The 20935-nt window shown below is 55.0% G+C and overlaps 8 protein-coding genes across 8 annotated transcripts; 3 read left to right on the top strand and 5 right to left on the bottom strand.

The window, feature by feature from the left end:
* Nucleotides 1-923: 923 nt before the first annotated feature.
* On the bottom strand, nt 924-1257 carry BKA78DRAFT_328361 (uncharacterized protein). The gene has a single exon (XM_066889588.1). It carries the CDS (start codon nt 1234-1236, stop codon nt 949-951), a length of 288 nt encoding a protein of 95 aa, XP_066738786.1. The 5' UTR covers nt 1237-1257; the 3' UTR covers nt 924-948.
* Nucleotides 1258-1937: 680 nt separating this feature from the next.
* Nucleotides 1938-4019, bottom strand: BKA78DRAFT_63166 (uncharacterized protein). Its single transcript, XM_066893499.1, has 2 exons — nt 3206-4019; nt 1938-3149 (listed from the first exon to the last, which is right to left on the bottom strand). Exons 1-2 carry the CDS (start codon nt 3742-3744, stop codon nt 2204-2206), a joined length of 1485 nt encoding a protein of 494 aa, XP_066738785.1. The 5' UTR covers nt 3745-4019; the 3' UTR covers nt 1938-2203.
* A 234-nt stretch (nt 4020-4253) lies between these two features.
* BKA78DRAFT_357688 (uncharacterized protein) lies at nt 4254-5155 on the top strand (the record flags this gene model as incomplete). Its single annotated transcript, XM_066892259.1, has 2 exons — nt 4254-4661; nt 4721-5155. The coding sequence occupies 2 exons, from the start codon at nt 4254-4256 to the stop codon at nt 5153-5155; spliced, it is 843 nt and encodes a 280-aa protein (XP_066738784.1).
* Nucleotides 5156-5329: 174 nt separating this feature from the next.
* On the bottom strand, nt 5330-6430 carry BKA78DRAFT_259258 (Pex19 protein family-domain-containing protein; the record flags this gene model as incomplete). Its single annotated transcript, XM_066885354.1, has 3 exons — nt 5330-5428; nt 5476-6281; nt 6337-6430. 3 exons carry the CDS (start codon nt 6428-6430, stop codon nt 5330-5332), a joined length of 999 nt encoding a protein of 332 aa, XP_066738783.1.
* A 73-nt stretch (nt 6431-6503) lies between these two features.
* Nucleotides 6504-7522, top strand: BKA78DRAFT_347966 (ubiquitin-conjugating enzyme/RWD-like protein; the record flags this gene model as incomplete). The annotated part of the gene is made up of 4 exons (XM_066890574.1): nt 6504-6850; nt 6940-7100; nt 7172-7195; nt 7242-7522. The coding sequence occupies exons 1-4, from the start codon at nt 6609-6611 to the stop codon at nt 7520-7522; spliced, it is 708 nt and encodes a 235-aa protein (XP_066738782.1). The 5' UTR covers nt 6504-6608.
* A 1081-nt stretch (nt 7523-8603) lies between these two features.
* BKA78DRAFT_63161 (uncharacterized protein) lies at nt 8604-11914 on the bottom strand. Its single transcript, XM_066893498.1, has 2 exons — nt 11341-11914; nt 8604-11272 (listed from the first exon to the last, which is right to left on the bottom strand). Exons 1-2 carry the CDS (start codon nt 11743-11745, stop codon nt 8618-8620), a joined length of 3060 nt encoding a protein of 1019 aa, XP_066738781.1. The 5' UTR covers nt 11746-11914; the 3' UTR covers nt 8604-8617.
* A 170-nt stretch (nt 11915-12084) lies between these two features.
* Nucleotides 12085-13050, bottom strand: BKA78DRAFT_259423 (uncharacterized protein; the record flags this gene model as incomplete). Its single annotated transcript, XM_066885373.1, has 5 exons — nt 12085-12133; nt 12214-12344; nt 12394-12481; nt 12648-12904; nt 12970-13050. The coding sequence occupies 5 exons, from the start codon at nt 13048-13050 to the stop codon at nt 12085-12087; spliced, it is 606 nt and encodes a 201-aa protein (XP_066738780.1).
* An 896-nt stretch (nt 13051-13946) lies between these two features.
* BKA78DRAFT_300542 (uncharacterized protein) lies at nt 13947-14753 on the top strand (the record flags this gene model as incomplete). Its single annotated transcript, XM_066887220.1, has 3 exons — nt 13947-14163; nt 14249-14393; nt 14495-14753. 3 exons carry the CDS (start codon nt 13947-13949, stop codon nt 14751-14753), a joined length of 621 nt encoding a protein of 206 aa, XP_066738779.1.
* Between the last annotated feature and the right edge of the window lie 6182 nt (nt 14754-20935).

The following is a 20935-nucleotide window of genomic DNA, read 5'->3' as shown; positions in this document are numbered from 1 at the left end:
GGGTCATCAAAATCAAAGGATTGAAGAGGCTGAGACGAAGCACGAGACGCAAACTCAATTTGAGTTGCTTCCTGCTGCTGCTGCTGCTGCTGCTGCTGCTGCTGCTGCTGCTGCTGAGCTGTATCGGTATGAGTGTCGGTACTCATTAGGTCCAAGTTTGGAACAGTTGATCCCAAAAGTCCTGGAGTACCCGGAGTTGTCAGCGCCGAATAGTCGATCCGTCCCTGAGAGTTCTTACCAGTTGATGGCACCTGTGAATCATCATCAAATTGTCCTCGTCCAAAGTGCGGAATAGCCGACGAGTTGGTGCCATGACTCGAGAAAGACTGCGTAGAAGGAAATCCAAAGTTCGGATACATGTAGCGAGATGCTTCATCAGGTGGTTGATTCGTGCCATATTTTGCGCCCACTGGCATTGTTGAGTCGTTCGAGAAGGAGTCGTTGATGCTGACCTGGAAGGGAATGCCAATTGTTGCTGTTTGATACATGTGATCAGCATGATGTCGTTCTTTTCCAGTGCAAGCCTCACTATTCTCAGACACAAAATTGCGCCTCTGACAACATGAACCAAATTTGGTGTTTAATCCAGAAAGAAGGATATTATCAAGCAAATCTCTCGTGTCCAAATAGGCACACTTGAGTTTGTTAGCTTCCCTAGGATGAGCGGTACCCATGGCGGTAATTCCAAGCTTCACACTTTCAACATGACGGAGTAATGTATCGATGTGAAGCTTAGCCTGATCCAAGGCTCTCATGTTAAGTCCAACGGGCTCATTCTGATCTTTGCTCAGATCAAGTGCTGAAAGACGACTGATAGGGGCTTGTCCAGTCGTACTGCCGGCGGGGAAGCTATACAGTCTATTTGAAGCAGACGCAGTGCCGTTGACCATGAAGTTGGACCTATATGCAATCAGTCAAGGTGACAGAGGTAGAACTCCCATTTCACCATCAGACATACCACGGAATTGGACAACCGCCGTTTGCCATTGACAAGGCCGCCTCGTGTTTCGCCATAATCCGATTCCTCTCGCAAATCATGTTTTCAATGTTCTCCAACTTCTCGTCGTCAAATTTCCTTTGATGAGCACTCTGAGCATACAACAAGACCTTCATGAGTAGCATCAATGTGCATTTCAATCTGTCCAAGTCCGTATTCAGAACCTCGACTTTGAGTTGTCGGAATGGCCAACTCAGTTTTAGCTTGCTGGACTTTGATTTCTCCAGCGCTGCTTGCATACTCTTGAAGATGTTGTTGCACGCATCCATAGCTTCAGTGGCTGCACTAAGCGCCTCATCTTTCAGCAGTGCCTGGACTTTTGCCTCTTCGAACACTTTTCCAAGCTCTTTGATAGCCATCGACGTCAGCTTGACATCCCGACCAAGATGTGCGATTCGAACATCTGCTGCCAGAGTAGCTTCAGCGTAACTGTAAATGTTTTTCGACAGCTTGAACCCGAGATCTGCGACTTGGACAGCCGAGGCGACAACTCCTAGGACCTCGGCCATTTGGTCGAAGCTTGGAGCGTGGATTGATCAGGAGGAAGATTGACAAAGGCTTGGTAAATTGGCAAGCCATGAAAGGATTCGAGACTCGAGACGAAGGAAGCGGGTTATGGAGAACTGGCTGGTTTATCAGGCTGGCCGTGCGGTGCAGCCTCAGCCTCTTGCACATGCATCCTAGTCGCACAAGCTGAACAGCCTCGCAGCACAGCCCGCGGAGAGGCTGTCACAGTGGGTGAGAAAAGAAATTGCTAATCCGGGAATCTCTGTCACCAAGTTAAAACAAGTAGAGACGTAGAGCTCTCAAGCGCTTGATGCATTCAACATAGAGAGAATTTTTCTCTTAATAGGTAGTTACAGGGAGCATTCAAGCGCTTGCGTCTGAAGGTGGTGCGTCAAATTGAAGCTGCGCCTGGGTTGAATTTCTTTCCTCACCTGCTGTGCTGTGGAGGTGCGTAGATGTGTTGTGCGAACCCCCATGAGCTATTCAATGAAAGGCTTCTCATTCTGGGCTTATCTGTGAGGTGCCATTGGGTTGAAAAGACTGTGGTTCTGAGCGAGTTCTCAGACGATAGCCACAACCCGATTGAGCCATTCGCTTAGCACCTCTACATTTGAGGAAATGGGAATCGTGGTGGAAATTCAAAGAGTTGGCTTAGACGGAAAAGAGCGGGGCCGTATGAAGGGAGACTCCCTGTCTCCTTCAATCCTCATCAAAAGCCTTTGTCCAAAGCCGGAGCATATTCATCGCTTGTTCATGGCCATCAATCGGCCCAGCTCCTCCTCCGCCCTCCTCTGAAGATTCAGTCTGTGACATGACGCTCACAGTAGAATCCAGATCGTAACAGGGGTTTTCTTCGTCGTAAAGAGAGCCATGTTGAAATCGCTTAGGGCGGATGCGGCGATGTAAGCGCCAGAGTAGCAGTCTGAGTCGCCATATTTTTGTTTTTGGCACGAGTCCAAGTCGTCGTCTGGTGCTTGCGCTCGAATCTGACTTGCTCTCAACAAGAAGGTCTCCAGGTGGGTATTGCGGCGTGGAAGAGACCGCCTCAAGAGTGCTGTAGGGCTCGCACTGTTTGGCAAGTCTCTCCTGCTCCTTTTGTTCTGCCTTGGCTTGTTTTTCTAGCTCTTTCATACGCTGCCTTTTTTCCTTCCTATCCCCCTTCTTGTCCTTGTCCGTCTTGAGACTGGACAGGACATCGCCCCATTTAGTGCGTAAAGGAACCCAAGAAGAGGACGTGGCGGGCTCTGGCGGCGGCTGCGATTCTGGTCGAACTGGAGGTGAATCGGATGCAGGACCAGTCCCGATGGCGTCAGGAGGCAGGACGTCTGATTTATCAAGAATAATGCAATCAAGGTTGTACCGGGTGTGCAAGTAATTGTTTTTCAGCTTCGACTTCCGGTCTGAAGAGGCGGTGTTCAGTGTTTCGATGTCTTTTCTCAAATCCTCAATAACTCCGATCAAATTCTTGAGGGAAGCTTCAATCTGGTCTAAATTCTCGATAGACGGGTCGGATGCATTTGGTTCGCGCTTGCTGGACGATTCCATGGGAGGAACACCAGGAGCGTCCCCATTGATGGATCTGCTTTGATTGCGAGGCGCTTCTGCAACAGATGGTAAAGTCGCATTTACCACTAAATTGTTGGACCTGAACAATCAACGATTAATTCTCAATTACATTGGGATAAGATTCGGTCGACTTACAGGAATCTAACATTTCCATTTTCAGACGCCATTGAATCTCTAAACCTCGCGTCGGCCTCCGTATTTGCGCGGACCAGACTTGCGAGCTGATCAAATCGTTCCTTGTCGACCTTGTCCCGACGCACATCTCGGGCAAGTTTCAGAGCCTCGGAAAGGAGGAGCAAATTGCATTTTAGCCTGTCCAGATCCGCGTTCAATACTTGCACCTTGACCTGTCGAAACGGCCAAGCCATCCGACTCGACCTCGAATTATTCAAGGTCAAGTCCATCTTGGTGAAAATGTCGTTGCAGGCATCCATGGCCTGTTTGGCAGCGCTCACAGCCGAATCGCGAAGTAACGCCTGGACGTCGGCATCCTCAAATACACCCCCAAGCTCTTTGATGATTGTGGCCGTTAGACTGATGTCTTGTCCTAAGTAGGCGATCCGAGTTTCTGCTCCGGCCACATTGCTGGCATACTCGTAGATGTTTTTTGACAAGCGAAACCCCAAGTCAGCGACTTGAATGGCGGAGGCGACAACTCCGAGGACCTCTGCCATGGTAAAGAATCAGACAAAACTGATGGTTTGAAACTCCTTCAACCCAAGTCTGATCAGGTTTCAAGGGCGGAAAAGGGGGATTGTCCATTGATCAGGCTGGAGATGCAGTCACGGCACTGCCTCTTAAGCAGATCCATCCTGGCGTGGGGGCTGACCACCACAGCCCGGAGAGGCTATGGAGAGTTCCGATGTGTTGCAGATTCTGCAGTCTTCGTAGGATGGAAGACAGCACAAATCAGGCATCCTTATTGAAGCTGTGAAAGCCGAAGGCGTTTTGAGAGACGTGGTGTTGTGGCTCGCTCCAAAACCAAAGCCACAACCCCGTCAAGCCACCCGCCCAATCCTTGCACCCTGCTAGCGCTTTGGCCAAAAACGCGTTCCCGCTCCATCAACTCCTCGACCGCGCCCAAGCACTCAACCAGCTCCCTCCACCGCACCTCCCTCGCCCAACGCAACCCATCTGAGTATCCACTACTTGCACATCAATACTGGCCGTTATGCTTGCCTTCATGTCACCACACACCACCCACGCCGCCGCGTCGTCCACCGCGCCACCATTGCAGTCTCCCCCACACGCCCACGCCTACGCGCCGACGCGCTCATCACCGCTCACACCGCGCGATCCCAACGCGCACCTCGCCCGGCGGCCCTTCTCGTTCGCATACACGGGCGGGAACACGGCTATGGACGCGCAACCGCAGTCATCACAAGGCCTCGGCTTTGGCAAGACGGCGGCATCGCCCACCCAAGCCCCAGCACAAGCACCAGCAACGCCGTTCGCAAGGAGAGACACCAAGCCCAATCCACTAATTCAGCGGAGCGGGAGCGACGCGGTGCGGAACCGGCGGCGTGACATGTTTCTGCGGCGCGTGGCGAACGACCGGGACGAGCGGCGGTGGGCGGCGCGGAGTGACCAGGTACGTCCTACATAGCGCACCTCATCCCCGCGCTCGGAAGTCTAACACGAAGACGACAGATCCTGCGCTTGGACTACGTGCAACGACAGCGGCGGTGGGAAGCCGAGCAGGCACGGCGAGCGCCAGCACCCGTGGAGCCGCCGTCGGACGAGGACGAAGAGGAGGACAACGACCACGACATGGACGAGCAGGACGCCGTCGTGGGGAGCAGCCAGGCGTCGGAGTGGGCGTTCCGCAATGCCTCGTCGCAGCAGTCGCTGGAGCAGGAGGCCGAGATGCTGGCGCAGCAGGAAGATGCGGAGCTCGAGGCGCTGCTGGCGAACATGGAGGAGGATGAAGGACGGGATGATGATGGCCCGACGTTTGCCAGTGACGATGACGAGTACGACACTATTTTCGACGAGTGCATGAGTGCGATTCCGGCGAATGGCCAGCTGCGGCAGAGCGACACATCCCAGAATCATGATGATGACATGGACATGTCGACGGGATGAAGCACCGCATGCGCACCGCGACACTTTGAAAGATTCAGATGTCAGTGGGTCGGAGCCGCAGTCTACACAGAAATTCTTGTGGAAAGGGTATCATCGTATTTGTGCTCGCGGGACCAAAAACTTTATGTACAGACACTTGTTATTACGACGTCAAGCGCAGATGGCTGCATCATGTTATTGGGTGGGACATCCCGCATCCAGCTCGCCCAATGCCTTGCGCGCATCACCGTCATCTCCAACCAAATCAGGCGGCGGTGATCCAGCTGCTTGCATCTGAAGATTGTCAGCCCGTCGTTGCAATCATTGCTTTCAAAACTCACCTTTTGCATCCGCTCCACAATGTACTCCCTGTCAGCCGTGTCCTCGTCACTGTACTCACTCCTCTCAAACCTTGCGACAATCTCCCTCACGCAGCGCTGCTGCTCCTCGTACCGGGCCAGGTCCTCCTTACCGCACGTACTCCGATTCTTCTCGAACCAGCCAGGAAACTTGTCGTCCAGATCCTTCATGGGCTCATACAGAATCTCCTTGTTGGTCAACTGCTCCATCATGCCCATAAGCATTTTGGAAAAGTCCTCGTCATTGGGCTCTCCTCCTTCTGCCCCCGAGAACCCGCCTCGCTCCATTTCGGCCAGCATTTGCGCCAAGAAGTCGTCTTGACCAGACGACGCCGCCGCCGCGTCGGCCTGCTCTCCCGACGCCTGCATGCGCTCCATTGTGCGACGGATTTGCTCCTGGAAGCTTTCTTCCTTTTTGTCGCTTGCTGTCTTGGAGCCCGCGGCATCGCCGGCACTGGGCGTCGCGGCAGCGGGTTTCGCGCTGGAACCAGCAGCACTCGCAGCAGCAGGGTGGGCGTCGGCTGCCGCTTGTTCTCCGAGCTCCTTCATGAGATCCTCGAATTGCTTTTGCATGTCGGGGTTGTTTCCCAGCTCGCCGAGCAGCTCGGCCATGCCGGCCTGCAGCTGTTGTGCAAAGGCCTCATCGTCGACGGCGGGGCCAGAGGAAGAAGCGGCGGGTTCGGCGGCGGCGGCAGCGGGGGCGGGTCTGCCTGGACCAGAGGTAGATGGTTGCGAGGTTGCGGAGGGTTTGTCTTCGAGCTTGGTGGCGGAGAATTCGTCCAGGACGTCTGGCATGCGGTCAGTATGCGTGTCGGCAGTGCGCAGCGCAGGATGGTTGCGGACCATCTAGATCGTCGAGGTCGTCCTCGTCTGGGTCAGGAACTTCCTCATATGGGTAGGGAGGAGGCTGCTCCTTTTTGTTGCCCTTGTCTGCCATGATTCCGTGAGTTCAAATGGTAAAGAAGAGACGCCGACAACATTCGCGCAGCCGAGAAGGATGGGTTGGTCGAGGTGACTATGTTAATCCTGGTCGGCCAGTGGACCCCGCAGCCGATGAACGCGCCAAGACCCGAGGCGAAAAGTGTTGCACAGACTGCGAAGCGATCCGACCTCCGATGCGCGCATTGCTGGCTGGCGGGCTCCCGACTCTTCTTTGCTCACCTGCTTGTCACCTCTTTCCTCTTCACACCTCCTGCCTTGCTTCTATCCGCCAGAGCCACCCAAGTCCCGCCGCTCGTGGTCCTCTCTCGTTTACCAACCTCTCCACGACAAGTTATCGCGAGGCTCAAACAACCCCAAGCCCCACCACCGCAGCCAACATGACATCGTTGGCGCAAACGCGTCTTTCTGAGGAAAGGTAAGGCGTCACCCGCTCACAATTTCTGCGCCCCTCCAATTGTTTGCGCAGCATTTTGGCCGTCCCCGATCTCATGAATAACGCTACAGAAAGCGGTGGCGTAAGGACCATCCGTTCGGCTTCGTCGCTCGACCCATGAAGACCCAAGCCAACACGCTGGACCTGAAGAAGTGGGAGTGCATGATCCCAGGCAAGGAGAAGACCATCTGGGACGGCGCCAATCTCAAGCTCGAAATGACGTTCCCCGAGGGTATGTGTGCCTCCACGGCCTTTTGGGTGGTGGCCCCCAGCCCGCGGACCAAGGCTAACAGCTTCACGTAGAGTACCCCACCAAGCCGCCCAAGTGTACGTTGGACCCGCCCACCTGCCGTGAAGCTTATCCACCCAGTAGGCAAAGCTAACGGCCACACAGGCAAGTTTGTCCCGCCGCTCTTCCACCCCAACGTCTACCCGTCGGGCACCGTGTGTCTCAGCATCCTCAACGAAGACGAGGGCTGGCGCCCCGCCATCACCGTCAAGGAGATCCTGCTGGGAATTCAGTCGCTGCTCGACGAGCCGAACCCCGAGTCGCCCGCCCAGGCCGATGCCTTCAACCTGTTCAAGAAGGATCGCGTCGCCTACGACAAGAAGATCAAGCAGATCGTCAAGGACAACCAGGGCCAGGGCCATTAAGATGGGCTGTGCGGGCAGGGCGCGGCGTTTGGCAGCCCAGCTCGTTTGAAACTACCCAAAAGTACTGAGATTGGAGTGGAAGGAGAAGGAATGATGGACTAGGTGATTGCCTTGTTTCCTGCACGCGAAGAAGAGCTGGTTTTGGTCGGGTCATGGCGAATATCCCGCTGCTACAAACGAACGGCGTCCGCCGCACTCCCGACGTTCCTTCCCCTCCACAACACAAGTCCAGCGACGACCTCGCCGCTTGTTGTTCAGTTTTCAGTCGTCACGTAGCAGGCGGGGGGACGGCTTTCAGAGAGGCGACAGGTGAGGAGCGAGGAATGAGGAGCGCGTTGCTGCATCTGAAATTTGCAGACGGCGCCTGGGCGCACGCGCGCGCCCAAAAAACTAATGATGATTTATGGTCCCCATGCCGCGTCCCTTCACACGTCCACTGACCACCACCTGGCGCAAATGCAAGCGCCGGGTCCTTTCATCCGCGGAAAGCATCTTCTCTTTGTACTAGAATGAGAGCCAGCCGGCAGCAGAGGAGCAGAGCGAGGAGGAAACAAGCCTAGCTGCGGTGTGCAAAAGTCTTGTTGTCATATCTCGGACGCATGTGTAGTCGTAGGTAGCAGTCTAGATGGTAAAGACGAGTAGTTTTTTTTTTTTTTTTGTCTCTTTTAGTTTCATGACTTGTCTGACAGAGGAAAATGAATAGCAACAGCTGAGGAGCTCTGCCAATACAAACATTGTGACCAAGGACAGCAGAATAGGTACCTGCTCCACGCCCGATCCCTACATGCCTGTATGCGTTGACGCCGCGACGTCAAAACCACCTAGCCTTTCTCCAGTGCCTCCAGCACCTCATCGCTCCATGTCGCCGTTCATGTCCGCCTCCCACTCTGACAGCGCATACTTGAAGCCTCCTCTTCTCTCAAGACAACCGGCCAAATCCCTGCTGCCTACATCTCCCACGATGCCACAGGCGATCGTTCTCCTCCAGCGCCCGCTGTACGACCCCCTTCACAGCCTGATCTTGTCCCTCTCTCTTGCTTACTCCCCTCCCCTGTCCCATCCCTACCCTTCTCCCGCCACCCCCTGCCATCACCATCACATCATCCTCGACGGCGGCAGCGGCGGCATCACCACCCCCTGCGCGTCCGCAGCAGTCTGCAGCGAAGGATCCGGCAACGGCGCCAACGAGAGGCAGAGCGAGAGACGGGGCGGGTCGGTCGACGCGGGCGAGAAGGCTGACGGCGAGACGGGCGCAATGTGCGGCGTCGGGGGTGGATTCCGTGGGTGACTCTGTGGGTATGTCGCTGACGCCGACGCCGTGGCGACGGGAGGGGGGTGGTGAGTGTAGGGGGCTGGGGATGGAGATGGACATGGGGCGGTGGAAGCGTCCAGTCCGAAGTCGAAGCCGGCGGGCACCGCAGATGACGGCGACAGATTGCTGCTGGTCGTTGCAGTTGGAGAGAACTGGGAAGACCCAGAAGCCGAACCAGAACGACGTCGCCGCGGCCAGCTGCGATGATGCTGATGGCGCCGCTGCGCCTCCTGCTTGTCTTTTCCGCCACCCGCGTCCAATCCCGCCTTTCCCCAAAAGCCCTCCCCGTCTTTCTCTGCGCTGGCATTGGCATCGTCGCCGGCGCTCCTCCAGCTCTTCTTCCGCGTACTGCCCTCTCCTCCTCCTCCTGCTCCACCGCCACCACCAACCAACCGTCCAGCACTCCTCCTCGCCCAGCGGCGCGCCGCAGACGACGACCCAAGAACGCCGCTCCACGCCCTGGCGCGCTCGCCCTGACCATCACGGTCGCCCTGGCGGCCGCGTTCGAGAAGTTGGTCTCGCAACAGCATGTCCGGCGCCGTAGCCGCCTCGACGGTTCGCGGCGAGCACAGCGGCGAAAAGGATGCAAAGCGGCCGTCCGGGCGTGGGGAGAAGGGGAGGGCGAAGCTGGAGCGTCTGCGGAAAGTTGCACCACGCGCGCTTGGCGCCATGTTGTTCGCAGGGATAGGGTGAGGTGGCGGCGGCGGAGGCGACATTGGCGAGACGGGTGCGCTGCGCGGAAAAGGACGCGGAAGTGATATGGATACTGGGAGCGTCGCTGGGAGGAGCTGCTTGCTCTTGTCGCCGACGAAGCGGGCTAGAGCGCGAAGAGGCGACTTTTTGTTGTTGGTGCTTCCTCCATTGCCAGCACCGGTGGCGGTCGAAGAGGACGAGCTGCAGGCTGACACGTTGACGTGGCCGCGCGAGGACGGCGACGGCGATGGCGAGTGTGCTGGAGATGTGCCATAGAGAGGAGCATCCCCACGTCCATGTCCATATATAGGGTGGTTCGAGAGGCAAGGCTCGCTGCGGGAACGAGCCGAGACAGTGACGCCTCTGCCTACTCGCGTTCTCGCACCGTGACCAGGCGCCTGCAGTGACGGGTCGAAGACAATGGCGCGGCTGGGCGGCGCCGGCTGGTACTGGTACGACTGATATCCGGAAGTGATGTTCACGCAGCGGGGCGGCGCAAAAACGACGGCGCGAGTGGACGTGCTTGAGATGTTTCCAGTGCTCTGTTCAGCAGCAGCTACCAAGGCTGCGCGAGACAGGATGGAGGCGTCGTCGATGGTGCTCCGTTTGCTGCAAGTCTCGGACGCGTCGAGCTCGTGCGGCCCGGGGTGCAGTTCCACTCCCAGCTGCCTAGACTGCGCAGCACTGGCATCCGTAGCGCTGATTCCATTGCCAATTACGTATTCCTCGTTGCTATGCGCCAGAGACTCCATGTTGCTTGCATTGGCCGCCGTCGACCAGTCTCTTTCTGCGCCTTCGCCGCGTCCTCTTCTTCCCTCATGACCTGCGTACCCGCCAAACTCTTCTCTGATCCTCTCAAACTTGGCTCGAATCAACCGACACACGAGACAAGCAACCGCACACTCTGCACCCAAACGGACGCATTCCAGATGGTCGCGCAGGACGATCCACACAGCTCTGGCGACGGCTGCGCCGCGGTCGACGCCGTGGGCGTCAACAATGGAAAGAGTGGCTTGAAAAATTTCTTCGTCGGCGGCGGTGGAGGACTGGTTGCTGTGGCGGAAGGATGTAGACGGCGAATTCTGCGACTGGAGAGAGGAAGGGGAAGACGGAGGCGGTGGAGGCGGAGAGATGACTGTCGTTGGGGACGCGTTTGTCGATCCAGATGTGGACGTTGACGTCGAGGTCGAGGGAGAGATGGGCGAGACGTCGCCAGCTCCCCGTCGCCGAGAGCCGACGCCGTCGTGGTCTTTTTCATGGCCCTGACAGCAATCGTCCTCACGTCCTGCACCACGCACACTCAACCCCAGTCCCCTTTCCTTGAGACCCTCAACATCATCATGCCCTCCAAAGCCCCCAACCATCTCCAAATGTTCCCACTCCAGCCTTCCAATACCCTGCCGCTCCCACGTGTGCTTCACCTGGTCCCACTTCCTGTCCTTGGCCGCCGCCTTATCGCTAGAGCGGAGCATCATGATTTGCTGCGTGGCCGCAATGCGGGAGATGGCCTGCGAGCGCGTACATGGCCACAAGCGAGTCCAGAGCGTGATCTGAGGGTCCGAGGGGTCCAAGGAAATCGGTGAAGCGGCGTTGGCGCTGGCGTTGGAATTGATGCTGGTAGGCGAAGAGGCGTAGAGAGGAGTCATTGATGTGCAAAGAGCGCGGTGAGGCAAGTGCCGTTCTGTTGACTGACGGTATGTAGGTCGGTGCGCTGGAGTCCAAGTCCTTCGGGAGTATCGTCGAGCCTGTCGAATGTTTAGTTGGGGACCTTTGCTATGCCTTTCTTGAATACACCTGCAAACAGGTAACTTACATGGCTATATATCCTCACAAGACGAGTGTGAATAGGGGGTATCCGTCTGGTAAAGCACGGCCTGGCTGATGTCTCGGCAGCGCGTTTGACAGTACTGAGACAGCAGCTGCATGAACTGCAGCCGGGGCGGAGACAACAACAAGAAGTGACCGGCCCTGCTCTTTCAAATCTTAACAAGACCTTTTCGGGCCTCGTCTTTCGTCTCGCGAGCAAAACAAAACAGAGCCGCCACTTGGGGCCGAAGCTGGGCCCTTTGAATACACTGGGACAAGAACCCAATACAATTCCAAAAGACCAAAGGGCCTCTTGATCAGACAAGCTTCTTTCCAAACACATTGTCTCTGCTTTGGCCACTTTTTCAGTCTTGATCAACGTGTCACCATCTCTTATCGTTCTTTTCTCCATGCATATTTTTTAAGAGCTTTTAGGCGGAAGGAAGGGTATTATGTGGATCCAATCCCCTGCCAGTGACCTAGGACTGTCCGTTCCGTCTTTTGTGAGGTACCCTTCAGTCGCAACACTAAATTTTTCCTCTTGCCATAACCCCATGCGTTCAATCCTCAACAAATTAAGCCCCAATTCTGAACCAAGAGGAGCATTCTGGGAAAAGTCGATGATAACGCTTGCACTTTTGTTACCCGCGTGACTGCTGCCGTTTGTCATGTCGAATTTCAATGCGTGGATCGTCCCGGGCCGCACCAAGGATTTTGGAAAGTCATGCCGAGAGGCAGGGCCAAAACAAGATTAGTACGGAGCATAGCCGCGACCACGAGGACGGTAGCCACCACGGTACCTGTGACGGAATAAATTAGCGTCTCACTTTTCCGGGGGAGGGGGTGTATTGATGGGAATGTACGAAAAACTCAGACGTACCCGCCGCGAGGAGGGGACGCGCCGTAGCCACCACGGCCGCCCCAACCACCGCGTCCGCCACGGGAACCACCACGACCACCACGGCCACCACCACGGGTCAGGCCAGGCAGGTTGGTGCGCTTGGGAACAACCTGTAGTGTGGTTAGACTTGTACAGAGTGCAACATATGACGTCCTATACCTTGATGTTGCGGCCACGAAAGACGCTCTCGTTCAAGACGAGCGCCTGGCCAACAAGGCTAGGCTCAGTGAACTCCACATACGCGTACCTGCACACGCCCAATTAGCGTCCGGCTCTTGCTGCGCAGCTCTTGCCAGGTAGCGAAGAATTTTAAAGTGAACTGATGGACTTCTGACGAAAAAAATCCGCCAATCATCACCAGGAAAGGAAATGATGTAGCTCAGGAAACAAGTCCAACTCTTGGAATGACTAACCCCTTGGGATGACCGGTGAACTTGTCGAGGAGGATGGTGACGCGGTTGATGGCACCGCAGCTCTGGAAGTGAGCCTGGATCTCCTCGGGCGAAGCGCCGTAGTCAACGTTGCCGACGAAGACGCTGCGGGCGTCAATGTCCTCCTTGCTTTCGCGCAAGCTCTCCGACTGGGTATCGAGGTGCGACTGCATCTCGCGGAGCTTGGCCGCCTCAGCCTCCATTTCCTGAACGCGCTTCTTCATCGCAGTGATCTCTTCCTAGTGGTTGTGTCAGCCGTGATCAACTCGGCTCGTCGATCATGCGCCGAGCGTGGGGAGCTCACTTCTTCGTTGGCATCGGGGTCCGCGTCCTCGACGGGGCGAGGCTGCTCAGGCTCACGGTCATTGTGCTCGACGTCAGACATTGCGGGCGAAAGGCGTGCCGGATCGAAATGCGCCTGCTTAGCTAGGTAGGCTGCGACGTCCTCGGGCAGCATGTCAGCCGGGTCTTGTGTATCTTGGATTGCAGTTAGGCGTTCTTGAAAGAAAGTGAGAGGTGCGAACATACGACGAAAGGTGGACAATACTGAGGCGTGTCGAATGAGTGAGACGACGGGTCGAAGCGCGAGGGAGGTGAAAGCGCAACGGCGGACGTTGAAAAGAGGTTGGAGTCGACGATTGTGTGGGGAGAGTAGGCCAAGAGTAGCAGCGTCGGCGGCGGCGGAAGTCGGTGGTCGCGTCAAGCTCAAGCCAAGGCCCGGGGTTGTGGAACCGACCCAGCGCCCCACGCCCGCTACTGCTGTATGCTTAGTGTCTGCCGTCCATCCACACTGACAGTTATCTTGCAAAACATGCCACTTTGTCTTTGGACTGATCTTTTCCGCGGGACCTGCTTCTGACGAAATGGTGTCTTCGGATGGCGTAACATCTGGCAAGTCAATCACCAATTACCAATCACTGTATACGAGCATCTGATTATCATTTGCCATGTGAAAGAAAATGAACAGCTTGACCACCCTTTTCTCAAACACCAGTCTCACGTATACCATCGAGCCAAGCAGCATGGAATGTCTAGGAACATTCATCAACCACAACTCAAGTGCGGTCGAAGTTGGCTGACGGTTCAGGGACCAGGCAGGCGGAAGCGAGCACGCCCCACGCTAACGACGCGGGCCCGCAAACACCACGGCGCCTGCATCCAGACCCAGCCCTAAATCCTTCTTGCAAACCGCCCTCCAACTTTCTTATCCAACCCCAGATCCCCACCTCGCGCATATCCTCAACTTCTCAACCACATTCCCGTTCTTTCCGCGCTGCCGCCATGCCCAACTCGTCCTCTGACGCCCAACAGCCGTTGCTCGACACGAGCAGAACCCTGACAAGCTTCGGCGACCAGGCCTTTGGACGCGTCCCTTCGGCGTCGTCCGAGACTGAAATCGGACGCAGCAGGCAGACCACGCAGCGCTTCCTGAGCTCCAAGACGGGCCACTACGCCGTGCTGCTGCTCGTGGGCTTGGACGTGTCGTGCATCTTTGCAGGTAGGCAGCAACAAACGGGAGCCGAGCCTGCTCGATACTATCATTTTTGGTCTGCGTGGTTCTGAGTTTGCCTGCTGTTGTATAGACTTTGTCATCCGCCTCTTCCTGTGCGAGAAACGCCTGCCCTACGCCTGGAACGATGCCCTCGAGGCCCTCGGCATCGTCAGCTTGGTGTTTTCTTGCCTCTTCATGGTTGAATTGGCGGCGTCGCTGTGGGCCTTTGGCTTGGAGTAGGTCCTTTCTTTTCTTTTCCTTTCTTTCCTTTGCCTCTTTCACCATTCTTTCCTTCTCAAAACAAAACATGTCACGTCATCCCCACTCACGCCACCAGATATCTCAAAAAGCCCTTCCATGTCTTCGACGCCGTCATCATTCTGACCAGCTTCATCCTCGACATTCTGCTACGCGGCGTAATTGAAGAGGTCGCCTCCATGATCATCATTCTCCGTGCCTGGAGGCTCATCAAGATCGTCGAAGAGCTCAGCGTCGGCGCCCAGGAGCAGACCGAGGACCTCGAAGCCCGCATCCAGACGCTTGAGGACGAGAACCGCAGGCTCAGGACCGAGAACCAGCGCCTCAAGAGCCGCTAAAATGGCCATGAGGTCTTTGCTTTGCCGCGTCTGCAGAGGCCGACGAGACAACGTTGGGGATGCTCGTGGTTGGTCTCGAGGAACGGCCTCCTGAGCGATGCACTCCCCATACTCCTCATCCCCTCAACTACCAGCACACAGCAACAATTTTTGGGGCAGCACATCCGACACCCTTACTATTCCTAGTACCCTTACGTTGTACTTGTACAAACTCTGTAAATATCCCACAACAGGAGTTGGAGGTGACACCAAAAAGAGATTCAGAAGCGTGCAACCAGAGAGACAAACCTGGAGGCGCCACTGTTGTACATACATCGCATCACCACGCAAACGGATTGGGAGGCCAATTGACTGTTTTTGGATTCCCTGTCTTGTCAATTCATTCTTGTGGCAAATGCTGGTTTACTTGTGGCAGATCAAGATCGCTTTGCAAAAGAGCTTGGGACGCTGCATGTGATGTGGATGCGGAATCTCGATCAATACGACGGCGCAGGTCACACACACACTTCACACTTGCTCTTACTCACTCCCCGTGACCCGCCTCTGGAGCTATAAAAGAAATTGCTCCTCATCGCTTGCCCCTCCTTCCTCTGTCCCCAACAGCCTTGTTACACTCGCTTCTCAGCGAAACCCTGAGCATGACGACTTCACTGCTGCTGGCTTGTCTCTTCCCCGAAGCGTCCTGACTTCTGCCTTGCTGGTTCCTTTGCCGCTCTTCGCGTTACAGACTGCCAGTCTGCAGGACGCCGGCTTAAACTAATATCTACCTACTTCATCACTCAGACACGGGAACAAGCGGCATCATCAAATACCGCTTCGTCCTCCGTAAACCAACCTCGTAAACCCCGCAGAAGACGCGATGTCCTCCAAATCAACCAAAAGAACAGAGAAAAACAGTCACAGACTGGGACCGGGCACAACGAAGCAAAAGTCATATCTGGTATGAGATATTCTGTCAGGACAGGGGACACTGGGACTGTTGGCGAAGAAGTTCGAGGAGCAGAGAGGGGGTTCTTATAGCAGTGGATGAGGACGTGAGGCACGTGTCACAAGTCACAAGTCTGCCGCGTGCTCGGTCCGATCGCTCGGTGTCGAGCTGGCCCTGTGAGTATAAAACTCTCCCCCTTTCTCTCGCTTTTCTTTCTCTGCAACGCACACTCGTTGTGGTGCTTTCTGCTTGAAAACCGTCTGATGACAGCTCACTTGCGATTCTTAGAGGACCCATCCACTTGTTTGTCTTCCTCCTCTCTCCGTCCACTGCGAAAGCTACACCGCAGAACTTGGAGGAAGTCTATTCGAATAGCCCTCAGCATCACTCAACAACGCTGCGTAACGTCTTTCCCCATTATGCCGCTAGGCGCTTTCTTCCGTGTCCCTTTCACTGTCAAACTGAGGCTCTGAGTATACTTTTCCGTGGCTCGACCGCAAGAGGACAAGTAGGGTTGGCAACGACAAGGAGAGAAACGAGAGTATTTGTCGTCAAAAAGTCTCTCAAATGCAACAAGTGCTCCATCCCGATCGAAGTCGTCCATGAGGATCGTCTGCAGACTTGCCGATGAATCAGAACCATCTCTCAGGGAAGGCTGCTTTTATAGCCCATCCAGGCGACGAGGCCTTGCGGCAAGCTCCTTAAAGGCTGAGGTCACTAGATGCGGTCACAAGACAGGATATGCGCAACATTTGACCAGCTTGGCGTTGGGTGTGGGCTTCAGAGACTATAAGTACCTCCTTCTTTCGCCGGTGGTCTTTCTTTCTTCATCGCCAACTGCGCTCAACCCCGTGGCTTCAAGGCCAAGAGCGCCCACGTAGCCTACCTACTTACTGTTGGCTCGCTTCAACCCGTACCACCCCGACGACTGGTGTTTCGTGGATCTATTCCCATTCATTCCGCGAGACGGGTGAGAGGTACTCAGCTGCGTTTTTGCGGTACCTTTTGAGGCGGTCCAGCATCATCCAACGACGCGGCTTCATCCACCATTCTGCAGTGCTGTCCGTTTGCGCCTTGCATTGACGATGCGGTTTTAACCACCTTCGCACGCTTGGCCTCGCTTGAGCGCTTCAGCAGTGCGAGACGCGAACGGAAAGGACAGCCAGGCAAGTAGGTGGTAAAAGAGTGAGAAGACAGAAAGTCTTCTCATACGCATCAATTTTCTTTCAGTCGAGTCGATGGAGCTGTTGACGCATCTGTTAGCGGAAAGGGAGGGGCTTTTATAGTGCTTGGGCAGCGTCGAAAGCTCCGAAAACCAAAAGGTCACAGCGCAGGTCACGAGGGATGGGTGTGACGGGTGACTTGTCCCGCCGCTCAAGCGGCGCGCTCGGTAAGTATAAATATCTCCTCTTTTTCCTGCTATTGTATGCTTCCTCAGCACACATGGCAGCCCTGACTAGCGAATTGCGGATACAAACCAAGTCATACTTTTTCTCACTGGCCTCTCGATAGCCTCAGCCACTTGGCCACTGCGTTTGGACTATCAGGCTTGGTTGGTGTCCTGGCTCCAACTTCTCACAGGCCACGATGACCAGCAATATCATTGAGTGACAACGCAGCGAGAGGGCGAACGAGCGTCGACGTTGAGCTTCCGCAGCAAAAAGACGAAGAAGACGGATAGCAGCGAGCAACCGACAACAGCAGCACCGGCACCGGCAAAAAAGAAGACTAGGCCCTCGGCCTCTGCCGAAAAAAGACAAAAGAGTTCGGGGGCCAGGGCCCCCTAATCTCTGCCGATAGTCGAATAGAATCCGAGTCCCCCGTAGGGGAATCGAACTCGTGACCCCTGGGAGCCGAACTGGCTCAGTGATCATCTGCAAGGCGTAGGCGGGGTAGCATCACAACTGAGCCAACCCAGGGGTCATTGGAGGTGGAGCGGAGTTTTGGAAATATAAAGATGATGGTGGGTTGGGGAAGAGGTTGGTGCCGCGGCGATGGCGGCGGTGGTGGCGCTCGGAGTCGTGCATGGCTCACTGGCTCACTGGCTCACTGGCTCACTGGCTAATTGACTCACCGGTTCGATTGAGCCGCTCACCGCTTTCGTATGGTGGTGAGCTTCTCCACCATTTCTTCTAGATCTTGTGTCGTGAGTGCGCTCCTGCAGTTGCTGAGCTCAACCCAAAAGTTTCACCCGGCAAAAGTAAAGAGTACCATGACAACCTCTATCTCAAAAATTTGTGCTTGTCATGCAGCCTGTGGTCCGGTTGATGCGGTCGCAGTGCCGCCATGAGGTTGCTTTTATAGCCAGACAGCGACGCTAGGCTGCCTGAGCGGCGGCACATGATCTCTTACCATTGACAGTGCTGCGCGGCCAATCGTCAGCAGCTCAAGATCACCTGCCTGCTCACGTCCTTCTTTGGCATTTCGCGGCTATAAAAGCTGAGCGCTCGCCTGTCTCGACCTACAAGCCCGTCGAGGCAGACTGTGCAAGTGAGAATGGCCATTCTTACTTTTTTCGTGCAATAATTCCTGCACCACGAGATTACTTTTTGTTTGCCTCTCTCCACCTCACACTTTTGGATCTGTAGGCTTTGAGTTTGTCGTCTTTCTGCCTGTTGAATGAGATCATAGTTTGATGATGTTGAGCACTGTATTACCTGATAGTGAAGGACTCTTTGTCCCAAAGCTGCCCGAGTTGCCAGTCCTCGAAAATGAACACCCAAATGGCGCTCACACGACTCCGAGGCAAACAAAGAAGTGTCGATAAAGAAGCAGTTCAAGCACAGAAGCCAGTAGCCCAACTCTGGAGCGGCCGACCGCCGAAGGCACAGCGCGGTCTGCAAGATTGAAGACCCAAGAAGTGAGGAAGACGAGGCTTAAATACTCCTCCTCCTTCCTCATGCTTCCTCCGACTGCGGACGAGGGCAGGCGTGGGTGGGCATGGGCGTGGGTGACTAAGATGTCCCAAAAGGGCTAGTCTGGATTTTCCAACTTCAAACGTCTATGGAACTTTGGCCGGAGAACTTTTTTAAATATCGAGATACATGTACATAGGGGGTTCTCAGGGGTAGGGCTGGGGGTAAGGGGGCAGTATCTTGGTGTTGCTGTCAAAGTCTGCGCTCATGTGGTCGAGTGTCCCATGTCACGCATACAAAGCACGGATTTTGTTGGACCTGGAAACCAGTGGACGGGCTGTTGGGCTTGCATGCCTGACTCTGGTATCACTTTGGTCTGGAGATACTTGACAACACTGTAGTAAAATGCTGAAAACGTTGGTCAGGCTTCTGACGAGGTGAGTTTGAGGCAAAGAATGCAGCCCGAACAAGTGACAGGAAAACTGCTGAGAGCAACGGGGCAAGAGGGAAACAGTGTGAGACGGGTTGACGCATTTCTGCAACCCAAGTGTCATCTTCTCCGGTTTTTCTCGCCAGAATCGTCGGCGGAACACTGAGTCCATAAGGAGTTATTCTGTCAGTCCAAGGAGATATTTTTATACCTCACCGAATGAACCTACAGCGTCAAAGCTCAAGCACTTTCGGTCAGCTGCTCAACCGGGCAAAATTCAGCCAATTGGCGGTAGAAACCACCAGGCAGACTCCTTCGTCAGGTGCGAGGCTCAAGTCATGTGGCTCTCAGAGAGTCATCGCCTACCAATCTTTATGTATTTAAGACCGCACAAGTCGCGGAGATTCTGTCTGCTTCATCGACATCGGTTTTGATGGTCCATGAATGTGGAAGCTGGAGAGGAGAAAAATACGCGCGACTTGGCTTGGACAGCCCCAAGTCTCGCGCCACTGGGAGGCTCTTTCCGGCTCATGGGTCTATGATCGCAGATTTCTCCGGCACTCGAGCAGGCTGTCATTTGGAAACAATGATGTCGATCGCCGTAGCCACGTCATTGGGACCGACTTTAAGAACTGAGCGTGCAGGCAGCTTTTTGAAGGAGGCTTTTCCAGTTGGGATAGCACGTAGAGGTGACAAAGACACAGAGACGTAAAAGTACTCAGGAGCGTGATCCGCAGGTCTTGAGAGTATCGATGAATGCTGCGGCGTGTATTGGAAAGAAGGGGAGTAGTAGGGGAAGCTTAAATAACCCTGAAACACACCGGAGCCGCGGAGCGGCGCGGGCATGTGAATTTTGAGCGATAGGTCAAGCCCTGACTTATCCGCCACTCACTGATTCATAGGCTATAAAAGGAGTAGGATGCAGCATGCCATCCAAGCAGCTGTGCCCACTACCAGAGCTGCTTGGGTGAAAGTCATGCGGGAGCATGACACTTTGCTTCTGGAGGAAAGAGCCAAGAAGCTCAACTCTACTTTTGGGAAAGAGATCCCGTTCACTTGTGCTTCGACGCCCTCGCCCAGCTCAAACGCATTGGACGTCGAGGGCGAGAAAGACTCTGAAAGAACAGTGACGACCGTCGCTTTTCTATAATGGTGGACAGCGAATAGCCGCACCGCGATTCAAAGAAGACCGAAGAGTAAGGAGACATCCTGGGTTTTCGGACATGGCCGAAACAGTTGGCCGGTTCGTAGGATTGTCTTGATCGAAATTTCTTTCGCATCCAACGCCGCTGGCAAGTGAAGAGAACGACTGGCGACTCTTAAATACACCCAGGGCAGCTGCAAAGCTCCGGGCATAGTCACGCGCAAAGACGCAGGCACGTGAAACTGATTTGCGGATTTTGTCCTGAATGACTGGCCAGCGATCACACTCGTGGGTATAAAAGGAGAGCCTCCTCGCATGATTCTGAGGCGAGCATCCAGCCGTTTCTTGCGCTTCCATGCGCATGGTGCTATGTGGCGTGTACACTTGGGTTTCGCGGGGACAGCACCAATAATTGCAATTACTTTGTGTGTTGGAGGAGCTTTCCCGCGTCTATTGCTCTGAATCCGAAGCCAATCGGCCTTGGGGCATCAAAGAAGGCGACTGAATTTCTGACCCCCCTTTTTAAATTACTGACCCCCATCTTGGAATTTCTGACCCCCCTCCCATATCTATTATAGTCGCGCGAGCCGCGCAGGCCTGCACGCCGGCTTATAGTGTTTAATCTTTTAAAGGTAACTACTAAATTAGGTAAGTAACATCATTATTTACTCTGTAACTAGAACCTTTACACCTTTTGTGCCTATAACACCAAAACCTTACACCTACTAACCTTACCACCATCTTCACTATACATTGCAGCAATGGTGCCACCAAGCGATGGCCCTAGCAACTCTAAGCTCACTACCACATATTAACCTCACCCAC

This window comes from Phyllosticta capitalensis (assembly GCF_038381095.1).
Source record: "Phyllosticta capitalensis strain CBS 128856 chromosome Unknown BKA78scaffold_13, whole genome shotgun sequence".
Taxonomy (NCBI): Eukaryota; Fungi; Ascomycota; class Dothideomycetes; order Botryosphaeriales; family Phyllostictaceae; genus Phyllosticta; species Phyllosticta capitalensis.
The sequence above is the reverse complement of the archived record's forward strand: the minus strand, read 5'-3'. Positions and strand labels throughout refer to the sequence as shown.

Excerpts from the sequence above, each read along its gene's own strand:
- BKA78DRAFT_328361 (XM_066889588.1), bottom strand. The coding sequence starts at position 1,236 with ATGCAAGCAGCGCTGGAGAAATCAAAGTCCAGCAAGCTAAAACTGAGT.
- BKA78DRAFT_63166 (XM_066893499.1), bottom strand. The coding sequence starts at position 3,744 with ATGGCAGAGGTCCTCGGAGTTGTCGCCTCCGCCATTCAAGTCGCTGAC. Across the intron at positions 3,150-3,205 it reads AATGGAAATGTTAGATTCCT|GTCCAACAATTTAGTGGTAA; the intron begins GTAAGTCGACCG and ends TTGATTGTTCAG.
- BKA78DRAFT_63161 (XM_066893498.1), bottom strand. The coding sequence starts at position 11,745 with ATGGAGAAAAGAACGATAAGAGATGGTGACACGTTGATCAAGACTGAA. Across the intron at positions 11,273-11,340 it reads TTGTGAGGATATATAGCCAT|GCTCGACGATACTCCCGAAG; the intron begins GTAAGTTACCTG and ends AACATTCGACAG.